General features: G+C 34.1%; 1 protein-coding gene across 10 annotated transcripts in view; it reads right to left on the bottom strand.

Moving 5' to 3' along the window:
* The window catches only part of ARID4B (AT-rich interaction domain 4B), a 119,620-nt gene that overhangs the window by 60,084 nt on the left and 39,641 nt on the right, over positions 1-19,895 (bottom strand). For all 10 annotated transcript variants that reach the window (XR_013992681.1, XM_081039491.1, XM_081039494.1 and 7 more), the window contains exons 3-6: positions 14,810-14,920; positions 11,246-11,311; positions 7,232-7,322; positions 4,706-4,785 (exon numbers count right to left, since the gene is read on the bottom strand). Coding sequence is in view for 9 of the 10 variants with exons in the window: in XM_081039491.1 (XP_080895617.1) it covers positions 4,706-4,785; positions 7,232-7,322; positions 11,246-11,311; positions 14,810-14,920 (348 nt within the window). In the remaining variant the exon portion in view is untranslated. The remainder of the gene's footprint in view (positions 1-4,705; positions 4,786-7,231; positions 7,323-11,245; positions 11,312-14,809; positions 14,921-19,895) is intronic.

Genomic DNA, 19,895 nt, shown 5'->3' with positions numbered 1-19,895 from the left:
ACTAGGGGAACAAAAAATCCCATGGAAACTGTCAGGATTGAAGTGAGGGTGAGAAACTACTTAGGATAAAGAACTCTTCAAAGGTACAAACTATGAAACATGCCCATCAACCTAGATTTAAAGATTAGATATCTAAATATTTAAAAGAAAATTTTTAATTTTAAAATTAAGATAATTTTGTTGAGATGAACTAAAATGTGAAAAGGGGAAGCATATTAAGAATCTATTTTGCAAAATTCATTAGAATATATGTAAATGCATTTAAGGTACATATATATCCAACAGCAAAGAATATGGAATAGGATAAGGGGACTAGCCATAAAGCATTAAATAAAGAGTAATTCCTTTAAAAGATAGACAAAAATCAGAACTTTTATGGGGCAAAACCTAACTTTTCAAACTTTGTTTGTAAATTGAGCATTTAAAAAATATTATCTGGAAGCAAAAGTTGGCCCAAATACAATAACATGCCAAACAGAAACTCTCTAGAAGTCACTTGTCATTAACTCCTAATTATGTTTCCCAAAGATGAAAATTTCAAAGTATTGTATTTGGTAAACAGGGAAAATAAATTAATCTGGATTCACTTTCTGACAACCTAACAGAAGGATTAAATGCCCCTTCTCACGCCCCTAAAATTAAGGTTGCTCTCTTGAAAGCAGAGATTCCTATTATGTACTGTGATTTCTATTTTAAGCATCTGCTCATCATTTCACTTATTACAGAAAAAACAAAACAAAAATGCAGGATTTCTGAAGAGTTATCTAGGAATCACATATAGGAATTTTCAAATAAACCACAGTCTCTCCCCGGTATGTAACAGAGTGAGAACAAGAAGAAACGGTATTTCTGTCCCTGGCCTCAATCCACATCCAGGAAGGCAGGAGCACGGCTACCTCAAGTGATAGGGGAGGGCAGAATTTGTCTTGTCTTACACCTAAAGAGCAAAAAGCAGACACTCCTTGCTATAATACAGGCTCAAAGAAAATTCCATAGGCCTAGGGAAAACACGTCTATAGTCCTGTTACCTAAAACAGGCTGCAGGAAATATGGAATTGGGATTTTTGTGTAACCTTTCTTCAGAATTTTCAATCGCAGGTAGTAAATGCACAGAAAGAATACCAGCTGATGACACGACTTCTGGATAATATTCAAGTTGTGAATGCTCTGTAGAAATACCCTCACAACCCAACAACTAAGGTGGTTATGGGTGGAACCAGTGATTTTAATGCTGAAATTCAAACTGAAGTGCTATTGTGATGTCTTATGGAAATCTTGAATTTAAGTCTTTGTTTAGGTATGCAGCTTATTGAAAGGATTAGTGACCCTAAAAACTGCCAGTATGATGCAGCTTTTCTCTCAAAGGCCAAAGTTATCACTAATAATAATGCTGAGTAATCGTTCACAAAATTAAAATTGTTTTTGGAAAATCATAAGTAAAGGGAAAGAATATATAGATGGTAGATTAAATATACTCCTGGACATGTCTTCCCAGAGCTTAATATACTTACAATTTAAAAATATTTTTAATTGCTTAATGCTTTTTCTCCTTCAATAGGTGGTAAGTTGCCCAAGGATAAATTCTGTTATCTACTTGGCTTTCCCTTGTGTCCCCAGTACCTAGCATAGCACCTGGCGTATGGGACTGGGGAAAGGAAAAATACACCAGCATTCCAATTACCCTCCAGCAAAACATAAAGTATAATGTGTATGACACACACAGTGAAACTGAGCCTCCTGCAAGGCAAGGAGACACGGAGCTACTTGCTCGTACTGCTTCAGCCTTTACACCACAACTGTCTTATGAACTGTTCCAACTGTAAATTCTCTTGGAAAAATACAATTAGTATTTTAGATACTTCTCTGGATTAAATAAGACATATGCCTTCACTTAACAGATAAAAAAAATCAAGTGTTCAAGCCCCCCGTATTCACTGACCTAGTATAACTGTACACATGTTCTAAGGGAAATGAAATTATTTCTAAGAATTACCTAAACTCAGAATTCTGTTACTTCATCAGTGTTAAGAAGCCAAATTCACTGCATTTGACCCAAAGCTGTATGCATTTTCTATATTTAAACTTTCACAATCAATTCAACAAATATTTATGGAAGGTTTTGTGTAGAAAACACTGCTGGGAAAAGGAGAGCCTATCAAGATGACAAAAACATAGCTATTCCCCAAAACAACTTAAAATCTCAGAGGGAAAATATGCAACCAAAAACACCATAAAATAAGAATGAGCGAAGTGCAAAAGCATCAAAGGAGAAAGAGATCAAATGTGTTAGAGAGCTCAGGAAAGACATCACAAAGGAGGAAGCATTTCTAGTGGCCTTAAGAAGAGCAGGTCTTCTTCCATATGTTACTTCTATCTGACATTCAATTGAATACCAAAAAGAGATCTGCTCTGCCTGTTCATCCAGCGTAGTCTGGGTTGTAGTTGGCTAAGGTCTTTGGCCAAAACAAATAAGTACTAAAAATATGATCAATGTGATATATCCAGTATTTCACTGTCTTTACCTTAAATATCTGTATTACTGAGTTCATGTAGTATTACCTATCCATAATACATTTATACCATGTTGTTAGAGTTCATAAGATAATTCTACATATATCATCTCATGTGGTTCTTACAACAATGCTGTCAGGTAAAGCATTATTACTAGTTATTTTACTAGTTCATAGTCTAACACTAACAGATAAGTCTTCTGTTCAAGGTCTCCTGTTCATTTCTACTAAAATGTGATACACTGGATCGGGCCTAACTAAGCATGTTTTTAGAATGTAACTGTAACATTTATACACAATACTAGTGGCAGTATAGTATTAACACACAGGCTTGGGAGCCAAAAAGCCTTAGTTTGAACCATCTTTGCAACTAATTGAGTTTTGGCAAGTCATTTAACCTCCCTGTGCTTTAGCTTCAAATATAAAACGGATATAATAACAGCACCAATATCATATGTTTGTTAAACATTAAATGTGTTAATATTAGTCCTAACTTAGAAACATGTTTGGCAAATAAGTCATAAATGTTTGTTAAATAAAAAATAAACTATGATTAAGATAATAAAGATGTTCACTTTCTTTAAACTAAGTTAATTTTTATTCAAGGGGAAAAGTCTACAAATATAGCTCTTTCATAAATATTACTTGTGGTCAATATAGTATATAGAATGCTGAATGATATGCTTAGAAACCATCAAATGTAGGTTTCGAAAATATTAAAACAGGAAATATGACTTCTTCCTTATCCTTTTTCTTAAAGGAATTGTAATTAACTTAGGTATTTTGTACATTTGACAGCAGCCAAATCAAACCCTACTGTAAAGACTTATACTAACTTGTAATTGTTATAATACAGTTTGGCTTTATTTTCCTTCCTTTACCATATTTACCTGTATAAAAAATGAAGAAGAGCAGGGCTCAGGAGAAACCAAGAAAACAAAGTATGAACCATAACCTGGAAATACCAAGTAGTCTTATGAGGCAGAGAAGTACAGGGAGATGGCAGAAGATGAGACTGGGAAGATAAGCTGGAATCATAATACAGACTCTGAATTGAAATAGCAATTCAATCATTTAAGGGAAGGAAAAATATTTTGAAAACAAAAAACCCACAAAGTCTAATGGTTTAACAAGTATTAAAGTGTCGCCCCCCTGCCACTCCAACTGTTCTAAATAGTGACTAGAAAAAAAAAAATCATGGTTGGGCTACACTGTGCATTAGTTAATATTTATAGGCTAGAGTAGAGAATATAACATTATAACACTATGTCTATCTTTAAAATTCTAAATGGCAAGCTACAGATTTACAAAACTTTGTGAACCCTCCATTTTCAGTAACTGAATAACACCTTTCAATTTTAAAGCATGGACCTGGTGCTAGAAAGTGTTGGTTTGAGAACCAGCTCTGACCATCCGTTTTATCAACTGTAAGTAGAAGATAATAATGGTATCTACCTCATAATGTGAATGCAATCATGTATGTAAAGCATCGCACAAAGTCCCTAAGAAATATAAGCACTTCATTTATTCATCCAACTAACATTTATTCAGTTCCTACTCTGTGCCAGGCACTGTTCTAGGAACTGGGAACAAAGTAGCGAAGAAGACATACAAAATCCCTGCCCTTTTGACACATTCTAGAAGGAAGGCACACAGTAAACAACTAATTAAGCACATATACATATTTTGATATCACAAAACGATAGGTGCTATAAAGAAAACTAAATCAACCTAAAAAAAAGAAGAGGAATGGAAGCAATTGTAGAAAGAGCAGCCAGGCAAGACTTCTTTAAGGAGAGGCTATAATCATGTCACTATTAGTTAGGGATTGCTTGTGGCATCTACATACACACTCTTTAAGGATGATGGAGTTTAAGTGGATTACAAATCAGACATCTCTTTCTACAGTCATTTACACATTAAAGAGTCTATATAAAAGTTGCCTAAAGACAAGTTAAACAAGCCCTTGTTTTCTCTTTGTGGAAATATGCTAAAATACATTAGACAAAAAAGAATACAGAACCTGGTACTCAAACACAAAGCATTAAACAGTCTCCACAGGTTACGTTATAATGGTATTATTTATTAATTAATTTTCATGATTAACAAATAAGTTGATTGAGTTGAGAAAGCAAAAACTTGCTCCTGCCTATACAAAATATTAGGACAAGTTCATGCCTTAAATAATTACTTACTTCACTTTCAGCAAAATGCCTCTCTCCCTTTAGGCACAGTGAAGATCGTCTCAGTGTCTTCTCATCTCCATCATCAAAAACTATGAGAGGAAAAAAAAAAAAAAAAAAAAAAAAAAAAAAAAAACTATGAGAGGAGGTAAAAATGGAAACTATTGAAGGATTTTTCAAAGATTAACATGATGATATAAAATATTTAATTTTCTAAGTGCAAATAGAGCTATTGTTTAAAAAGATTATATTTGAAGTTCATTTCACATTTTATGTTTTCTATCGGACAATTTCAAATATAGAATATCTTTTCCAATTTCTAGCGAAAAAGAAATAATATGCCTGAAATGAAAACACGTTCCCTGAAACAGAAAATACCAAATAAAAATAAGCAGTTAGCATTTCAGGAAAAAACTATTCAAATGCTAATTAACCCTTCTCAATGTGGTAAAGGAAAGGCAAGTTTTCCTGCTGACAGATTTACTTAAGGAACAGAAAATAAGAGCAGAAATTTATATATTCAGACTGTCCCTTAAAAAATTACTTTTTAAAAATTTATAGCAGGGTTTCTCACCCTCAGCACTACTAACATTTTGGACCAGATAATTATTTTCCATGGGGGGCTGTCCTGTACACTGTCGGATATTTAAGGGCACCCCTGGACTCCAGCCACTAGATGCCAGTAGCTCCCCCTTCCCAGTTGTGACGGCCAAAATGTCCCCAGACACTGCCAAATGTATCCTGGGTGGTGAATTTGCCTCCTGTTGAAAACTCCTTATTTAAAAAAGTACTACAGTGTCCCAGCAAATTTACTATAAGTTTATATATACAGAGTAGAAGTATACTTTATGACATAATTTTAGCACATTCTCACAAATCATGGGAAGAGAGTACCTCCGCTTTAAATTACGTTGCCAGGCCTTGGTTTTAGAAATAGCAGTTTTTGACTAAGTACCAAAATTAGGTTCTTATACATTATGTGAGACTTCACATTACGTGAGAGGATAAATAACTTTAAGTATTTTTTTTTAATGCTGTAACTAAAATACTCAACAATAAATGTGCCACATTTATGAGACTGACAACCACACCTAATTACTGTATGGATTTACTACACAGAATGCTCACAGTCTTGTAATGTACATAAAGTAAAGTATCTCCTTACGTGTCAAAATCAAATTTTCCCTGACTCTTCACCTGTTTTTTTCTCATCCCACAAAAATATAAACAAAACTCACCGGTATTATTTCAAAACTGCCAAATTTTGTCATCACCCAAAGACATTTTACTAGGTGTTTATTCTCATTTCTGATGCCATTAATAGTAAGAATTAGTACCATTTAATAAATAATACTGGGACAATTGGCTACTGATTTGCAAAAAAATAATATTTGATCATATTTCAGAATGTTCAAAAAATTAACTACTGGTAAAATAAAATGCTATTTGTGAAGCAAAAATAAAGCCATAAATTTAAGATGACATTGGAAAATAAATTTATAACACTGATGGAAGGACGGTCTTCTTAAACTACAAAGGAAAGACTGACCACATGTAAACTGACTATGAAAATTGACAGTAGTGATAAAAGCAATACGAGAAAAATACGTGCAACTAAAGTAGCAAAGGCTAATATTAGAATATATGAAGAACTCACATCCTAAAAACAGTAAGAAAAAGATATCTATCCCCAAGAGGAAACAGGGGAGATCAGAGAGACAACATACGCTGGCAATTCAAAAGAGAAAATATACAAATGAAATGATGTTACCATCAATAAACAGGAAAAGTTGTTTACTTTCACTAGTAATAATGGGAGGGGCATGTTAAAACAAAACTGAGAAAGCATTTGGGCAAAAATTTAAAGATAATTACAATCGAATTTGATGAGAGTTAGAAAAATAAATGTACTCAAACACTGTCCATGAGAGTATAAATTAATACAGTCTTTTAGGAAGGTGATTTTCATTACCTACCAAAATTTTACAAATACTGTTCACTTCAATCTATGCAGAGTTTTCAATGCATACACTATGAAAATAGTAAAAAAAGTACATGTACAAAAGAGGTTTAATCCAGCATTTATTGTAATAGCAATAAAACTGGAACATCATTAGTAAAAACAATTAAGTTATGATACATCAAATATCGTGAAATACAATACTGCAGTTAAAAGGAATTTCTCTGTTGCACATGAATAACACTACTGAAATAACACTCCTGAATATGAATAACTACTGAAATGTAGACTTAAAAATAGTTAAGATGGGGAAAAAATTTTCTCTAAGATATACTTTGAAGTGAAAAAAGCTAGAAATCCAATTCTATAATACATCCACTAAATAAGTGGACTAAGTAAGTGTCAATTTCTAATTATATGTTATGCACATATTATTGAAATAAATTTTTTAAATATCTGGAGAGATAAAACCATTAACAGCAAGAACATCTATGGCATTAGGGGAGGAAGTAAATCAAGGAAACTTTAGTTGTAGCATCTTTGAAAATACGTTTTTAAAATAAGATTTATTCCCTTACCTACAGTGTACCAACTCGCATCTGTTAATTTATTGATAACAGCTTCCTGATATGCACCATCAAGATTCTTCACTTCCACAATAGCGCCAACCTAAAGTATTTTTAAAAGTTAGAAAAACTTTTAGAAGACAAGTAAACAAACCAAAAACTGGCTTTATTTTTTTTAATTGAGTGCATGATGTAAAGAATAAAATAACTCCTGATTTGTGTTAAGACACCAGCAGTTTTATCCACCAGTGTCTTTGTGCCATCGGTGAAAACATCAACATAGTAAAAAGGTAAATAACACCTACGAATTCTTATGAAAATACCATGCCTGTTGTACGCTAACAGGGTTTGGGGAACCCCTAAAGGTCATCACCTTGAGAACTAGAAGTACTGTGTGTGAAAATTGACTGTCCTTGTCCTACATTACCACTTCTCTTTGAAGAAGGCTGGGGAAGGGTAGGGATAATTAACAAATAGCTTTGAAGTCTCTTTAAGAGTTACAATGTAACACTAATGACAACTATTTAAAATATTTTCCATTTGATTAAGAAAATGCTGAGTTACATTTATATGGTCTTATAACTACATCAAACTAAAAAGTTTTTGCAGAGCAAAGGAAACTATTAAAACATTGGAAAGGCAACCTCCTAAGTAGGAGAAAATATTTGCAAATCTAATAAGGGTTAATATACAAAATATATCCACAACTCAATAGCAAAAAACAACAATAACAAACAATACTATCTGAGTAATAATGGGCATAGGATCTGAATAGACATTTTTCCAAAGAAAACACACAGATGGCCAACAGGTACATGAAAAGATCTTCATCACTAAACATCAGAGAAATGCAAATCAAAACCACAATGAGATATCACCTCATACCTGTTAGGATGGCATTTATCACAAAGAAGTAAGCATCAGCAAGGATGTGGAGAAAAGGGAACCCTTGTGCACTGTTGGTGGGAATGAAAATTGGTGCCGCCAACTATGGAAAACAGTATGGAGGTTCCTCAAAACATTAAAAATACAACTACCATAGGATCCAGAAACTCTGCTTCTCAGTATTTATCCAAAGAAAATGAAAATGCTAATTTGAAAATACATACGCACCCCCATGTTCACTGTAACATTATTTACAATAGTCAAGACATGGAAGTAACCTGTGTACATTGATAGATGAATGGATAAAGAAACTGTGGTGTATATATAATAATTGTTTAGCCACAAAAAGGAAGGATTCTCCAATTTGTGACAATATAGATGGACCTTGAGAGTATTATGTTAAGTGAAGTAAGTCAGAGAAAGACAAACACTGTTTGATATCACTTAAATGTGGAATCTAAAAAACAAAAACTAAAAAAACGAAACCCATAGATACAGAGAACAGATTGGTGGTTACTAGAAAAAGGGGTTGGCATGGGTGCAAGGGGTCAAAAGGTACAAATTCCAGGTATAAAATGAAAAGTAAGTCAGAGGATATAATGTACAGCATGGTGACTACAGTCAACGATACTGTAAAGCATATTTGAAAGTTGCCAACAGAGTAAATTTTAAGTCCTTGTCACAAGAAAAAAAAATGTTAACTATGACTGTTAACTAGATTTACTACAGTGATCAGTTTGTAATGTATACAAATATTGAATCATTATGTTGTTCACTTGAAAGTAATACAATGTTATATGCCAATTATACCTCAATAAAAATAAAACGTACGTGGACTTTATAGTGGTAACAAAATAAACTTGTTCAGAGAAGAAACTTAATCCCACACAATGCCCAAAAGAGAATTACCAGACTTTCTGGAGAAAATCTGGAGAATTACCAGAACTTTCATTAAATGACTACAATCAATAAATACATGGTATGATTTTTTTAAATTTAATACTCAAGTGGTCTAAGTATTATTTTTATGTGAACTCATTAAAAATAAATTTGGATAAAATATCATCACTTTTATTTCCTATAAGAAAAACATTTGCCAAATGCTCACACTTTCTATCAACTGGTGGAAATCTACAAAGCATATTAGGGAACAATTCAAAATCCATACACAAAAAAGTCTATAGACAACGGGCCGGCCCGGTGGCTCAGGGGGTTGGAGCTCCATGCTCCTAACTCTGAAGGCTGACGGTTCGATTCCCACATGGGCCAGTGGGCTCTCAACCACAATGCTGCCCGTTCAACTCCTCGAATCCCGCAAGGGATGGTGGGCATCGCCCCCTGCAACTAAGATTGAACACGGCACCTTGAACTGAGCTGCCACTGAGCTCCCGGATGTGGCTCAGTTGGTTGGAGCGCGTCCTCTCAACCACAAGTTGCCTGTTCCACTCCCGCAAGGGATGGTGGGCTCGCCCCCTGCAACTAGCCACGATAACTGGACCTGGAGCTGAGCTGCACCCTCCACAACTAAGACTGAAACGACAACAACCTGACTGGAAAAAAGTCCTGGAAGCATACACTGTTCCCCAATAAAGTCCTGTTCCCCTTCCCCAATAAAAAACTCTTTTAAAAAAAGTCTATAAACAAGAAATATATTTTAACTATCTTGAGATCAAAATTTAAGATACTTGCATATGTCAAAATCAAAATGCTTCTAAGCCCTAATCACAAATAAAAACAATTTTAATAAAATAAGAAAAACCAAACAAGCAAAACAAACCAACTATGCCACTATCAAAGAGGCTGGAACAGAAGAGAGAGATGCTTGAAGATTTTTCTATCCCTTCCCGCACTGAACATTTTTTTGTAGTTGGTACCAGCTGGCCTGTGCCAGGTAAACAGGCAGTCAGGCAGTGAAGAACTATGTTTATGAGGCAAAAACACAAATTAAGGCATGGAAGTGTATGTTTCTGAACATTCAGAGGGCACAATGCTTCAGTTATAGGCTGTGAGTCTATCAGGGTTTTGGTTCTGCCATTATTGGTTGCCAGACCTTGGCCAGATTACTTTACCTCCTTCAGTTTCCTCTTCTGTAAAGAGCAGTTAGGAGGATTACATAACATAGTATGTGCAAAACACGCAGCACACAGCACTAGCACATGTTAAGTGCTAAATAAATGGTGGCTAATGTCATATTATAAGTGTATGTGTTTTTGTCCTTTTGTCCCTGCAAGTGAACTTGTGCATGTAACAATTAAAGATGTCACCTACAGAACAGAAATGGTGGAAAGTAATTTTCATAAGATTTAAAAAAAAAAAAAAAACGCACAAGTTTTAATCCTCCATAGTACTTACCCTATATGCAAGGTAACAATGCCCTCTGGTTCCAGTGAAAAGTTTTAAAACCAACCACAAAGAACACTGGCAGATACATACATCTATCTAAATCTCTGAAAAGTACAGCTTCATCAGTAAAGGACTTTTTAAGCATCTATTGTTCCTTCAATTCTGTTAGCATTTCTTAAAATTTCACCCAGCAAAGCCAATGTCCCTTTTCAGACATTCAAAAGGGCCAAGGGGCACCTAGTGGCTTACCCACACATTCCCCTTAGTTTGCTCACTATCAGAAAGCAAAGCAACACTCATTTCACTGGCCAATGAGGAAACATGAATGCAAAAGAATCAAACTATCTACGTGTATGAACATGTTCATCACTTTATAACTGCTTAATCACCCCCAACATTTCTTCTGCCAGAAGTTGTTTCAAAGAATTAAAAGCTCCGAGGGTTATGTTTTTTCCTCACTTTTCACATCATCATGAAACTTACATCACTTAATCTTAATGATGTAGGTGAACTATGACACCTATTAATTCTGGGAAATCCACCATATTAGTAAGTGTAACATGGTGAGGCTGAAACAGATGAGTAAATAAAAAGTAATCAATACACTTCCATGATGTTCATTTCATTTCTGAACAGTTAGGTTTTACTATCCTATCAGGTTTTCATGAACATTAAATCTACTTTTTTTCTCTAAGTCTCTTTAGAAAGAATTACATATTTATCAACTCAATAACAAAATAGCAAATGAATTAAAAAGAAATGACCAAGCACAATTATAGAAGCATTGGAATAAATTACCTTCAATGGGCCCTTTATATGGTCATCCTGAACTTCCACTGTTGAAGAATCATGTCTAAATGTTACCTAGAGATTATAAATTTAATTAGTCATGCACACACACAAAAATCAAGCAACACAAGTTCATCAATACGTTAATTCATTTTTATCATAAGTAATCTAAATAGTTGCCTACTTTATACAAAAGTTCAATCCTTAAATAGATTAACTGAAATTTTTATTTAAACAGACTAAATTACTTGATGTTTCACATATCGTACTTTATTCAGTACTATTAGTTTAGTTGTGTAATTTCTTTTCCTAAAATATGAGGTAAAAAGAGGTAGAGATCAATTTAATTGTGTAATTTCTTTTCCTAAAATATGAGGTGAAAAGAGGTGGAGACCATAGGCTAGTAGGTACTACAGTTGACCCCTGAACAACATGGGGGTTAGGGCACCGACCACTGTCACAGTTGATAATCCATGTATAACTTTTGACTCCCCCAAAACTTTACTATCAGCCTACTGTTGACCAGAAGCCTTACCAATAACACAGTCGATTAACACACATTTTGTATGTTATATGTACTATATACTGTATTCTTACAATAAAGGAGCTTAGAGAAAATGTTAAAAAAAAAAATCACAGAGAGAAAATATATTTACAGTATTTATTGAAAAAACCCCATGTATAAGTGGACCTGCACAGTTCAAACCCATGCTGTTCAAGGGTCAACTGGATATATCATTTTGTGAAGGCCTAGCTTGGTAATAAGCAGTAGCAACAAACATTTAATGAGAGCTAAGCATGAGGCTCAAGCGTCAAAACATATAATCTTCACAATAACCTTATTAGGTAGGTATGACTGTTCCCATTTTGTTGCTAAGAAAACTGAAGAACAAAATATAACTAACTGGTCCAAGATCCCAGAACTAGGACATGGTAGAGATGAAATTCAAACTCAAGCAGTCTGGCTGCAGAACTTTACTATACTCTGTATCAGTGTAGAAATCAGAGAATGGGAAACCAGACATGAAGAGAGTAAGTTAAAATAAAGGGTTCATGTTTAAATACTTAATTAGTTGGTGAAAAACAAGGTAGCTTCCAGTATTTGGTACAGAAAGAGTTGCTTTTCCTATACAAAGCAAGAGTTCTTACAGGGATTAGACCGTTAACATTGTCTCATCAGGTGTGTATGGTAATCAATTTAGGCTCCAGGCTCACAAACCAGCTATGAAAGGAAATGTCCTGTACTCACAGCACTGCAGGCATTTCTGTTTCACAAAAGCACGAGGACACTTGACACTTTATTTAAATCGTGTTTAAGCTTCTGCGTCATTCACTTAGACTGCAGGCCACTTAAGGATGAAGACCAGGTCTTTAACACTAGTTTCGATACTTAATATAGTGCTTAGCACATAGTTAATGCTCAAAAATGAAAATAGGTGGTGAAGAGGTGTATCAACAAATTGTTTAAAAATTTATTAATTATGAACCATAAACAAGTTAAACTGGTCTAGAAATATACCACCAGTTGGTATTCACAAAATAGTCACAGGGAAGTAAAATACAGTATGGGGATTATAATCAATAATGTCAAGATTATATAGGGTGTCATATGGGTACTGGACTTATGGGGGGACCACTACATAGATTGTGTGTAGATGCCCGTCCACCGTGCTGTACACCTGAAGCTGACACAGAATAATATTGAATGTTAACTGTCACACACACACACACACACACACACACACACACACACACACACACTTGGGATGCAAAGTACTGCACAGGGAATACAGTCAACGGTATTGTAACAGCTATGTATGGTGTCAGAGGGGTAGCAGACTTCGGGGGTTATCACTTTGTTGAGGGGTATAAATGTCCTATTATTATGTTGCTGTGTATACCTGAAACTAATTAAAAACACTTTTTTAAAAAGAAATATACCACCATATCTGTTAAGAAAATCATTAATTTTGAATTATAAACAGATTTTAGAGCAGCCAAAAAAATTAACAGTAAGTTTTAGATACCCATTATTTATAAGGCATAAGGTATTTACAAGGCACAGGGCTATCAACAGAGGCAGTAGAGACTAACAGTTTTCTTCCTTTTATTAATAGAAAGAACTGCCTTTTACCTGGTTCATTCATTACACAGAGGCACCCAGCTGAGATTGCAAGTCAGGGCTAAAATCCAGCCTGTGCGCTGCAGACCAAAGCATGGGTCCTAGAGTAACAGTACTCCTCCCAAAGCGAACACCTTTTTCAAACTGTATGTCAAGCTCTGCTAAGAAGACTCTCGCCCAGGAGAGAGGGCTTTTGTCTAATTCACACTAAGACGTTACATGTGCTGGCAGTAGCCCTGTCTGGAAGAGTGAGAAAACTAATAAAAAGCTTTCTCTTCATCTCTAAGATAGTACTGGCAAAAAAAAAAAAAAAAAAAAAAAAAAGTGCTCAGGGAACAGCAGTGTGTGAAGCCCAAACAGGAAATGCCACTCTAAGAACATTGTGAAAGTTGCCCACATCAAATACTAGGAGCTCACACGCACCAAGCAGGTGACAACTGAAGGTGGGTGGGGACAAAACAAGCATCCTACAAAACTAGCACCCTGAAAGGACTTCTCACAATGGTTCTTAACTAGGAATGTAAAGTAGAATCACTCAGCGGTTGTTTTTTTTTTTTAAATAAAATTTAAAAAAACAACAACAACACACATTCATGCGTAAGGAAGGAAGGAATGCAGGCATACAGGCATGGAAAAAGCTCCGGAAGGGGCTGTGATTCTCTCCACCGGAAGTACACCATTATAGTCTTTTTAACTGGTGATGTTTACACCAATGTTAATCTGGATTAGAAATCCCTTGAGAACAGATATCAGGTCATCCTCATATTCCCATCCTCCCCATCTAACAGTGCACCCTGCACAGTTTGCCACTCAATAAATAACTGACAAATGAGTATCTACCTTCAAGTATTTAACTTGTCCCGTATTTTCAACACTGATAATTTACTAAAATGTAAACAATTACTTTTCTTTTTCTGAGACAAAACACAAGTATTTTGGAAAGATTTTTCAAGAAAGGTAAAGGATAAGGCATCAACTAGATCTACTATATTTAATTATCTAAGATACCATCAATTATAAATCACATCTCAATTTCATGGTTAAAATGAGGGGGTGTCTTAAAATTAATAAACTATGATACGCCTATTCTGCCACTAATTTGCTATAATGGCCTTGAAGAAATCACTAACCTTTTATGAGCCTCTATTTTTTTACAACAAAATTAAGGAATTAAACTACATGACTTTTGAGGTCTTTTCCAGCTCTAAAAATATAAACAACACCAAGTCTATAGAGAAATGGCATTCAAAAAACCAACTGTACTAATCTAATTTCATTCCAATTGGAATACTCTATATGATAAATAATGCTTTTTTTTCCCACATATACTTACAACCATTACTCCTAGAAATTAAACTCACCTTGTACAGGAAAAAAATTCTTAAATATATTCGCCAATTTTAAAAATCAAATACTGAACATATATTTCATAAGATCTCCATATACTGTACCTTGACTTTGACAAGCCTTTTTGCTGTCTTGATCTTGGCTTCACAAAAGGCTCCTCTGTATTTAGCACTCACATCAGTGCCCACTGTCAAATAGGGAGGCTCATCAAGGGCCTAAAAATGCAAATAAATTAGATTTAAACTCTAATTATTTTCCACAATCAAACCCCAGATGGCAGATCTAATCCTGTTATAATTTGTAACGACAATCTATAAAATACTCTAACTTGAAAGTAAGTAAAATATATATCATAAAGTTTATTTAAATGTACCAAATGTACATCATGTAAAATATAATGGCATCTTTTTCTCTCTATAAAAATACACATGGTCCATTAATATGAATTAGCTCAATCACAAGTCTACTATTCCATCCACCGCTCTATCTGCCACCCATTCAAATATTTATTTACTCTGTGACCACTTAAAAAGAAGGCAGAATCCTAAAGCTCAAAGTCAGAGAAAATTTCTTTTAATATTTAGGCTGTATCTTGGCAGCCACCCAAATTCAGAACAGCTATATTATATCCCTACCTAGAGAATTCTAAGGTAGAATGGCATTAAGGGGGCAAATCATTTGTATTCATAGTACTGGTGAAAACGATATTAAGAAATCCAATCTGGGAAGTCCCAAATAAAAATTAGCCAAAATTGCTAATGCTTTGGGGCATGGGTTCACTATTTACCCTTTTAAGGGTACCCTTCTTAGGCTACCATGTAGCCTAAATTAAATAATATTTTAAGTTTCCCCACTTGTGATTTAGTTTGTAACAGTCTTAATAGAGCTGCTCTGACTTTTTACCATCAGGTATATTTCTGCATTGGATCTGTATTTCTAGAAGAGCTTATATTAATTCCATAGCCAAAGAAAAATTATGTAAGTAGCTACAGTGTTTTATAAACAATGCTAATATCCCAGGATGCTCCATCAAAAAGAAAAGGAAGGATTTGGGAAAATCAGTTTATTGAATGAACTCCCACTCTGCTTTATCATTTCCCGATCTATTTGTCCAAATAACTTATTATTTCTCCTATTAACATCTATTATCCTGCAGAAATTCCATAAAACATGTAAGGTGGAAAATGCAGCAAAGAATAATGAAAATATCAATTTCATTTGGATCTTAAAATAAATTCACCCTTAATAGTTGTGGCTAACATCTCAAAAAAAAAAAAAAAAAAGATATTTTAATGCTACAACAAAAGTGCCCATAAATTACATCAAACAATTTTAAGAACTTGATTTCAAGGTGAGGAAATATCACATAAACCGAGACAAGGGGCTATGGCTAAAAATATCAGGCGGACCTCCTTAACGGCCTTCTCTGTCTTTTATGAAATGTATAAGAAAAGGAACTCAAAACATACTAAGAATATGATTTATAAAATCTACTTAGGAAAATGCCTATATTCCAATTCATTTATGCCATAAGAGAAGTATACCTCATAGAAAGATGGTCATTTCAGCATTACTATTCTTTAAATTTGTTCATATCATTAACTACAATTGTAACTTCGCACTGCTCTTACTCCTAAAGTTAATAATAAATGCATTGCTCCTTTACCTACCCTGTGCCTTGGCCCTTAAAGTATAATTTTCCTTGGTCAACATTTTGGTTTAATTCTAGATAAGCTAGTGGCTTTATTTTAGCAAGAATATAAAAGGGACTCACTTCACTTCACCCAAAAAATGTAAAGAAAAAAATTTAAAAGGTATCAATTCACTTTGTGGTTCAACTGGTATTACATGTTATTGTTAGAAAAGCCCAAATGGTGGGGCAGTCTTCATGACCACAGCTCATTATTGTCCACAACTTGCAACCTCTCCCATGAGTACATCCTGCACCTTATTAACCAGTACAATTTTATCTTCATACACAAGTAGTAAGTTAAATTAAGTGAAAACTAATGAGGAACCAGAAATTGCAAAATGCAGAACAAGAAATCTACTAAAAGTTGCACATTTATGCCCACTCAGGAACAAATAAATAAGTGATAAGCTTTTCAGATATTTTTATTATAGAAAATTTTTAACAAAAAGGAAAATAGTAATATATTTAGACTATATAGTATACAGAAACCCATGTACATGCTCTTTTCATTAATATTCATATTAAACACTGGCAACATTCCAACTACAGCAAACTATAAATATATTTATTGAGCAGATTTACTCAACTTGAATTGAGAGACAGGATTTTTTTTACCTCCAAATTAAGCCCATCCCACATCCTTACTAACATATCCAGGGTTGACAGAAAAGAGTAATAATTACCTCAAATATTGTGGGGGCAAATTATTATTTAAGGGTAATATTTTCCTTCCTTCAAGCTAGAACACATGAAAAGGAATTAGCAAGGCTTATGATGAAAATGTCTATTAGAAAAAAACTTGTGAAGAGAAACTGAAGTATAATGAAAACCTGCTAAAACTGGAATACATTGTTAGAGCAGTGCTAATTTGTTAAAAAGAGCATATGAAAAGCAAATCTATGTTCTGATCTTATTTCTGCCTCTATTATTTTTTGCATCATTTTAGGTAGGTTACTTTTCTGTTCCTAAATTCTCATTAGATAATATAATAATTATTGTTCTGCATATATTTGTTTAACAAGCCTATATCAAAGCATTGGGGTTACACAGACGGTCAGAATGGGACACTTGAAAACACGTAATCATCTAGAAGTGAAACTGTGCTAACCAAAATATTAAGTGGGAATTTCTACAGAAAACAAACAAAATCCATTAACTAAATGGTCATATTTGTGTGTGTAGTTTTAGCAGAGCATAAAGCATCACTGTCATTGGTATAATATGACATAAGTTAACAAAGCAGACTAATAGCACAGGCTTTCAAAGAAGAAAGACAACATCCTAATTCCAGCTCTATTCCTTAAAATAACTAGATAAGTTTTTAAAGTAAGCTACTGAACCTTACTAAACTTCAGTTTCCACATCAGGAAAATGGGATCAGTATGAGAAAGCATTCAGTTATGATGACCTGAAGGATTTACCTATTAACAATTACTATTAATATTATAAAACACTCAACGTGGGCAAACAAGCCATTAAACCAATGTAACATTAGATTTGACACCACACCGTTTTCCTTTTTAAAATGCAAGAGGCAAAACCTCATTTTAAATGACTGCTCATCATAAGTGCAAATTAAAAGTTAAACCACTTTCCTCACTTTTTCAAAAAATGTCAATACTTCTCAGAGTATAGTATTTTTCAGTACTAAATCTAATGAGAAAATACCACAGGTATTCATATATATATATATATATATATATATATATATATATATATATATACATATACATCTTTTAAATGTTATACCTTTTCTACTTCGAGACATGCAGAAATAATCAAAGGTATATATATACATATAGAAAAAACATACGTCATAAAAATAGGAAGAACTGTTAAAGAGAGATTAACCTACTGGGAAAGGGAGCGGAATGGAGGGGTATGTGTATGAAAAGATTTTATTCAAATTATTCCCGTTTTATAATAATAGTTCCTTTTTGGTTTTTTACAATTGGCATGTATCCTTTGCTTTTAAAAATGTATACTAAGGAACACTTCAAACATACACAAGAGAAGATAGAACTATATTAATAAATCCTCCATATACTCATAATCTGGTTCCCACAATGATCAACTCAGACAATTTTGGGACAGCATCCCTACCTATTCCTCCCAAACCCTGATTATTTTGAAGGAAACACCAGATACAACACTTCATCAAAACAGTAAAAAGAATTATAATCTGTAGTGATTAGGATTACGGGTTATTTTGAATATTCTTATTAATACTTTTCTATATTCTCCAGTGTATTTGGAATGACAATATGAGTCAGTATAAAATAGTAATTAAGAGCACAAACTCTTGACTTTGATGCTCAGGTTCCTCTACCACCTAATAGCTAGGTGACCTTGGACTAGGGCCTCTGTGCCTCAGGATATAATAGTGAGTGTCTCACAGAGACGAGGACTGAAATGCTACATGCAAAGTGCTTAGAACACGGCCTAGTATACAGTGTCAAAAAAAGCTGTTATTATTACTTAATAATCTAGGGGGAAATTGTGAGTTTAAAAAATGTTTAAGTCCTATACGAAAAAGATCCCACATAAACAGAAGATGCCAGTATAACTGTGCATATATATATAAATATTATCCCCCTATTCAAGTTAGAAATAAAGCAATCATGAATTCTAGTAGCAAGAAAGGTTAAGTGTTTGTGGGGACGCTCAACAAGGAAGTGAATCACAACCCTTTAGTGTGGCAGAAAGACAACCAAAACTATACACCTATTGTGGGGCTACTGTACTTTGGTCCAACGTAGAGATATATAAAGAATTGTTAGTGAGTTAACTAAGATTCCTCTCACCAACACTTACCCAGGTCTGTTTACATGTACACAACCAAAGCAAACAAAAAAAACACAAAAAAACCTCTCACCTTCTCTTTTTACTCTGCCTCTCTGATTTCGGTCAATAATATGGACCATCTCAGAGGTTAAAATAAAATGTTTTTATGTAGCACTTCCATGGAAAAAAAGGAAATTAAACTACTAAATTACCATCCCTTTGTTTAGCAAACAGAACAGTTTTCTAGTTGTCAAGGCAACAGCTACCTCACCATTATCCAGCACTGCTTGAACAATTATTTTTCTAGTCAATCTACCAAATGCCCTCACTGGCACCTAAAAGCCACTGAATTCCATGGGAACACTGAAAAAGCATTAAGCGATTTTTAAATTATTTATTGGTGGATAATAATCCTTTAAGAAGCCAAAATGCCAGGGAAATAAACATGTAAGTGCCAAAATGAATCAGTAATCTCTAAGGTGTCTTGGGCTGAAGTACACCAATGTATGACACATTTTAGAAAGAGAATAGTTGAAACAATTCTCCAAATGGCTGACTAATGTTGACACTGCCTACGAAATATTCAGTTATTCAAGACCGATTTTTTAAAAAGCAAAACATGCTAGATGACATTTTATTGAGATAGTTTCTTTAAAAGAGTAAGCATTCAAACTGGTTACTAAAGCAGTGCCAATGCAGCCAGGAGAATTAGA

The sequence above is a fragment of the Rhinolophus hipposideros genome (assembly GCF_964194185.1).
Source record: "Rhinolophus hipposideros genome assembly, chromosome: 26".
Lineage (NCBI taxonomy): Eukaryota > Metazoa > Chordata > Mammalia > Chiroptera > Rhinolophidae > Rhinolophus > Rhinolophus hipposideros.
Note: the sequence above shows the minus strand (reverse complement) of the source record. Positions and strands in the feature narration are given on the sequence as shown.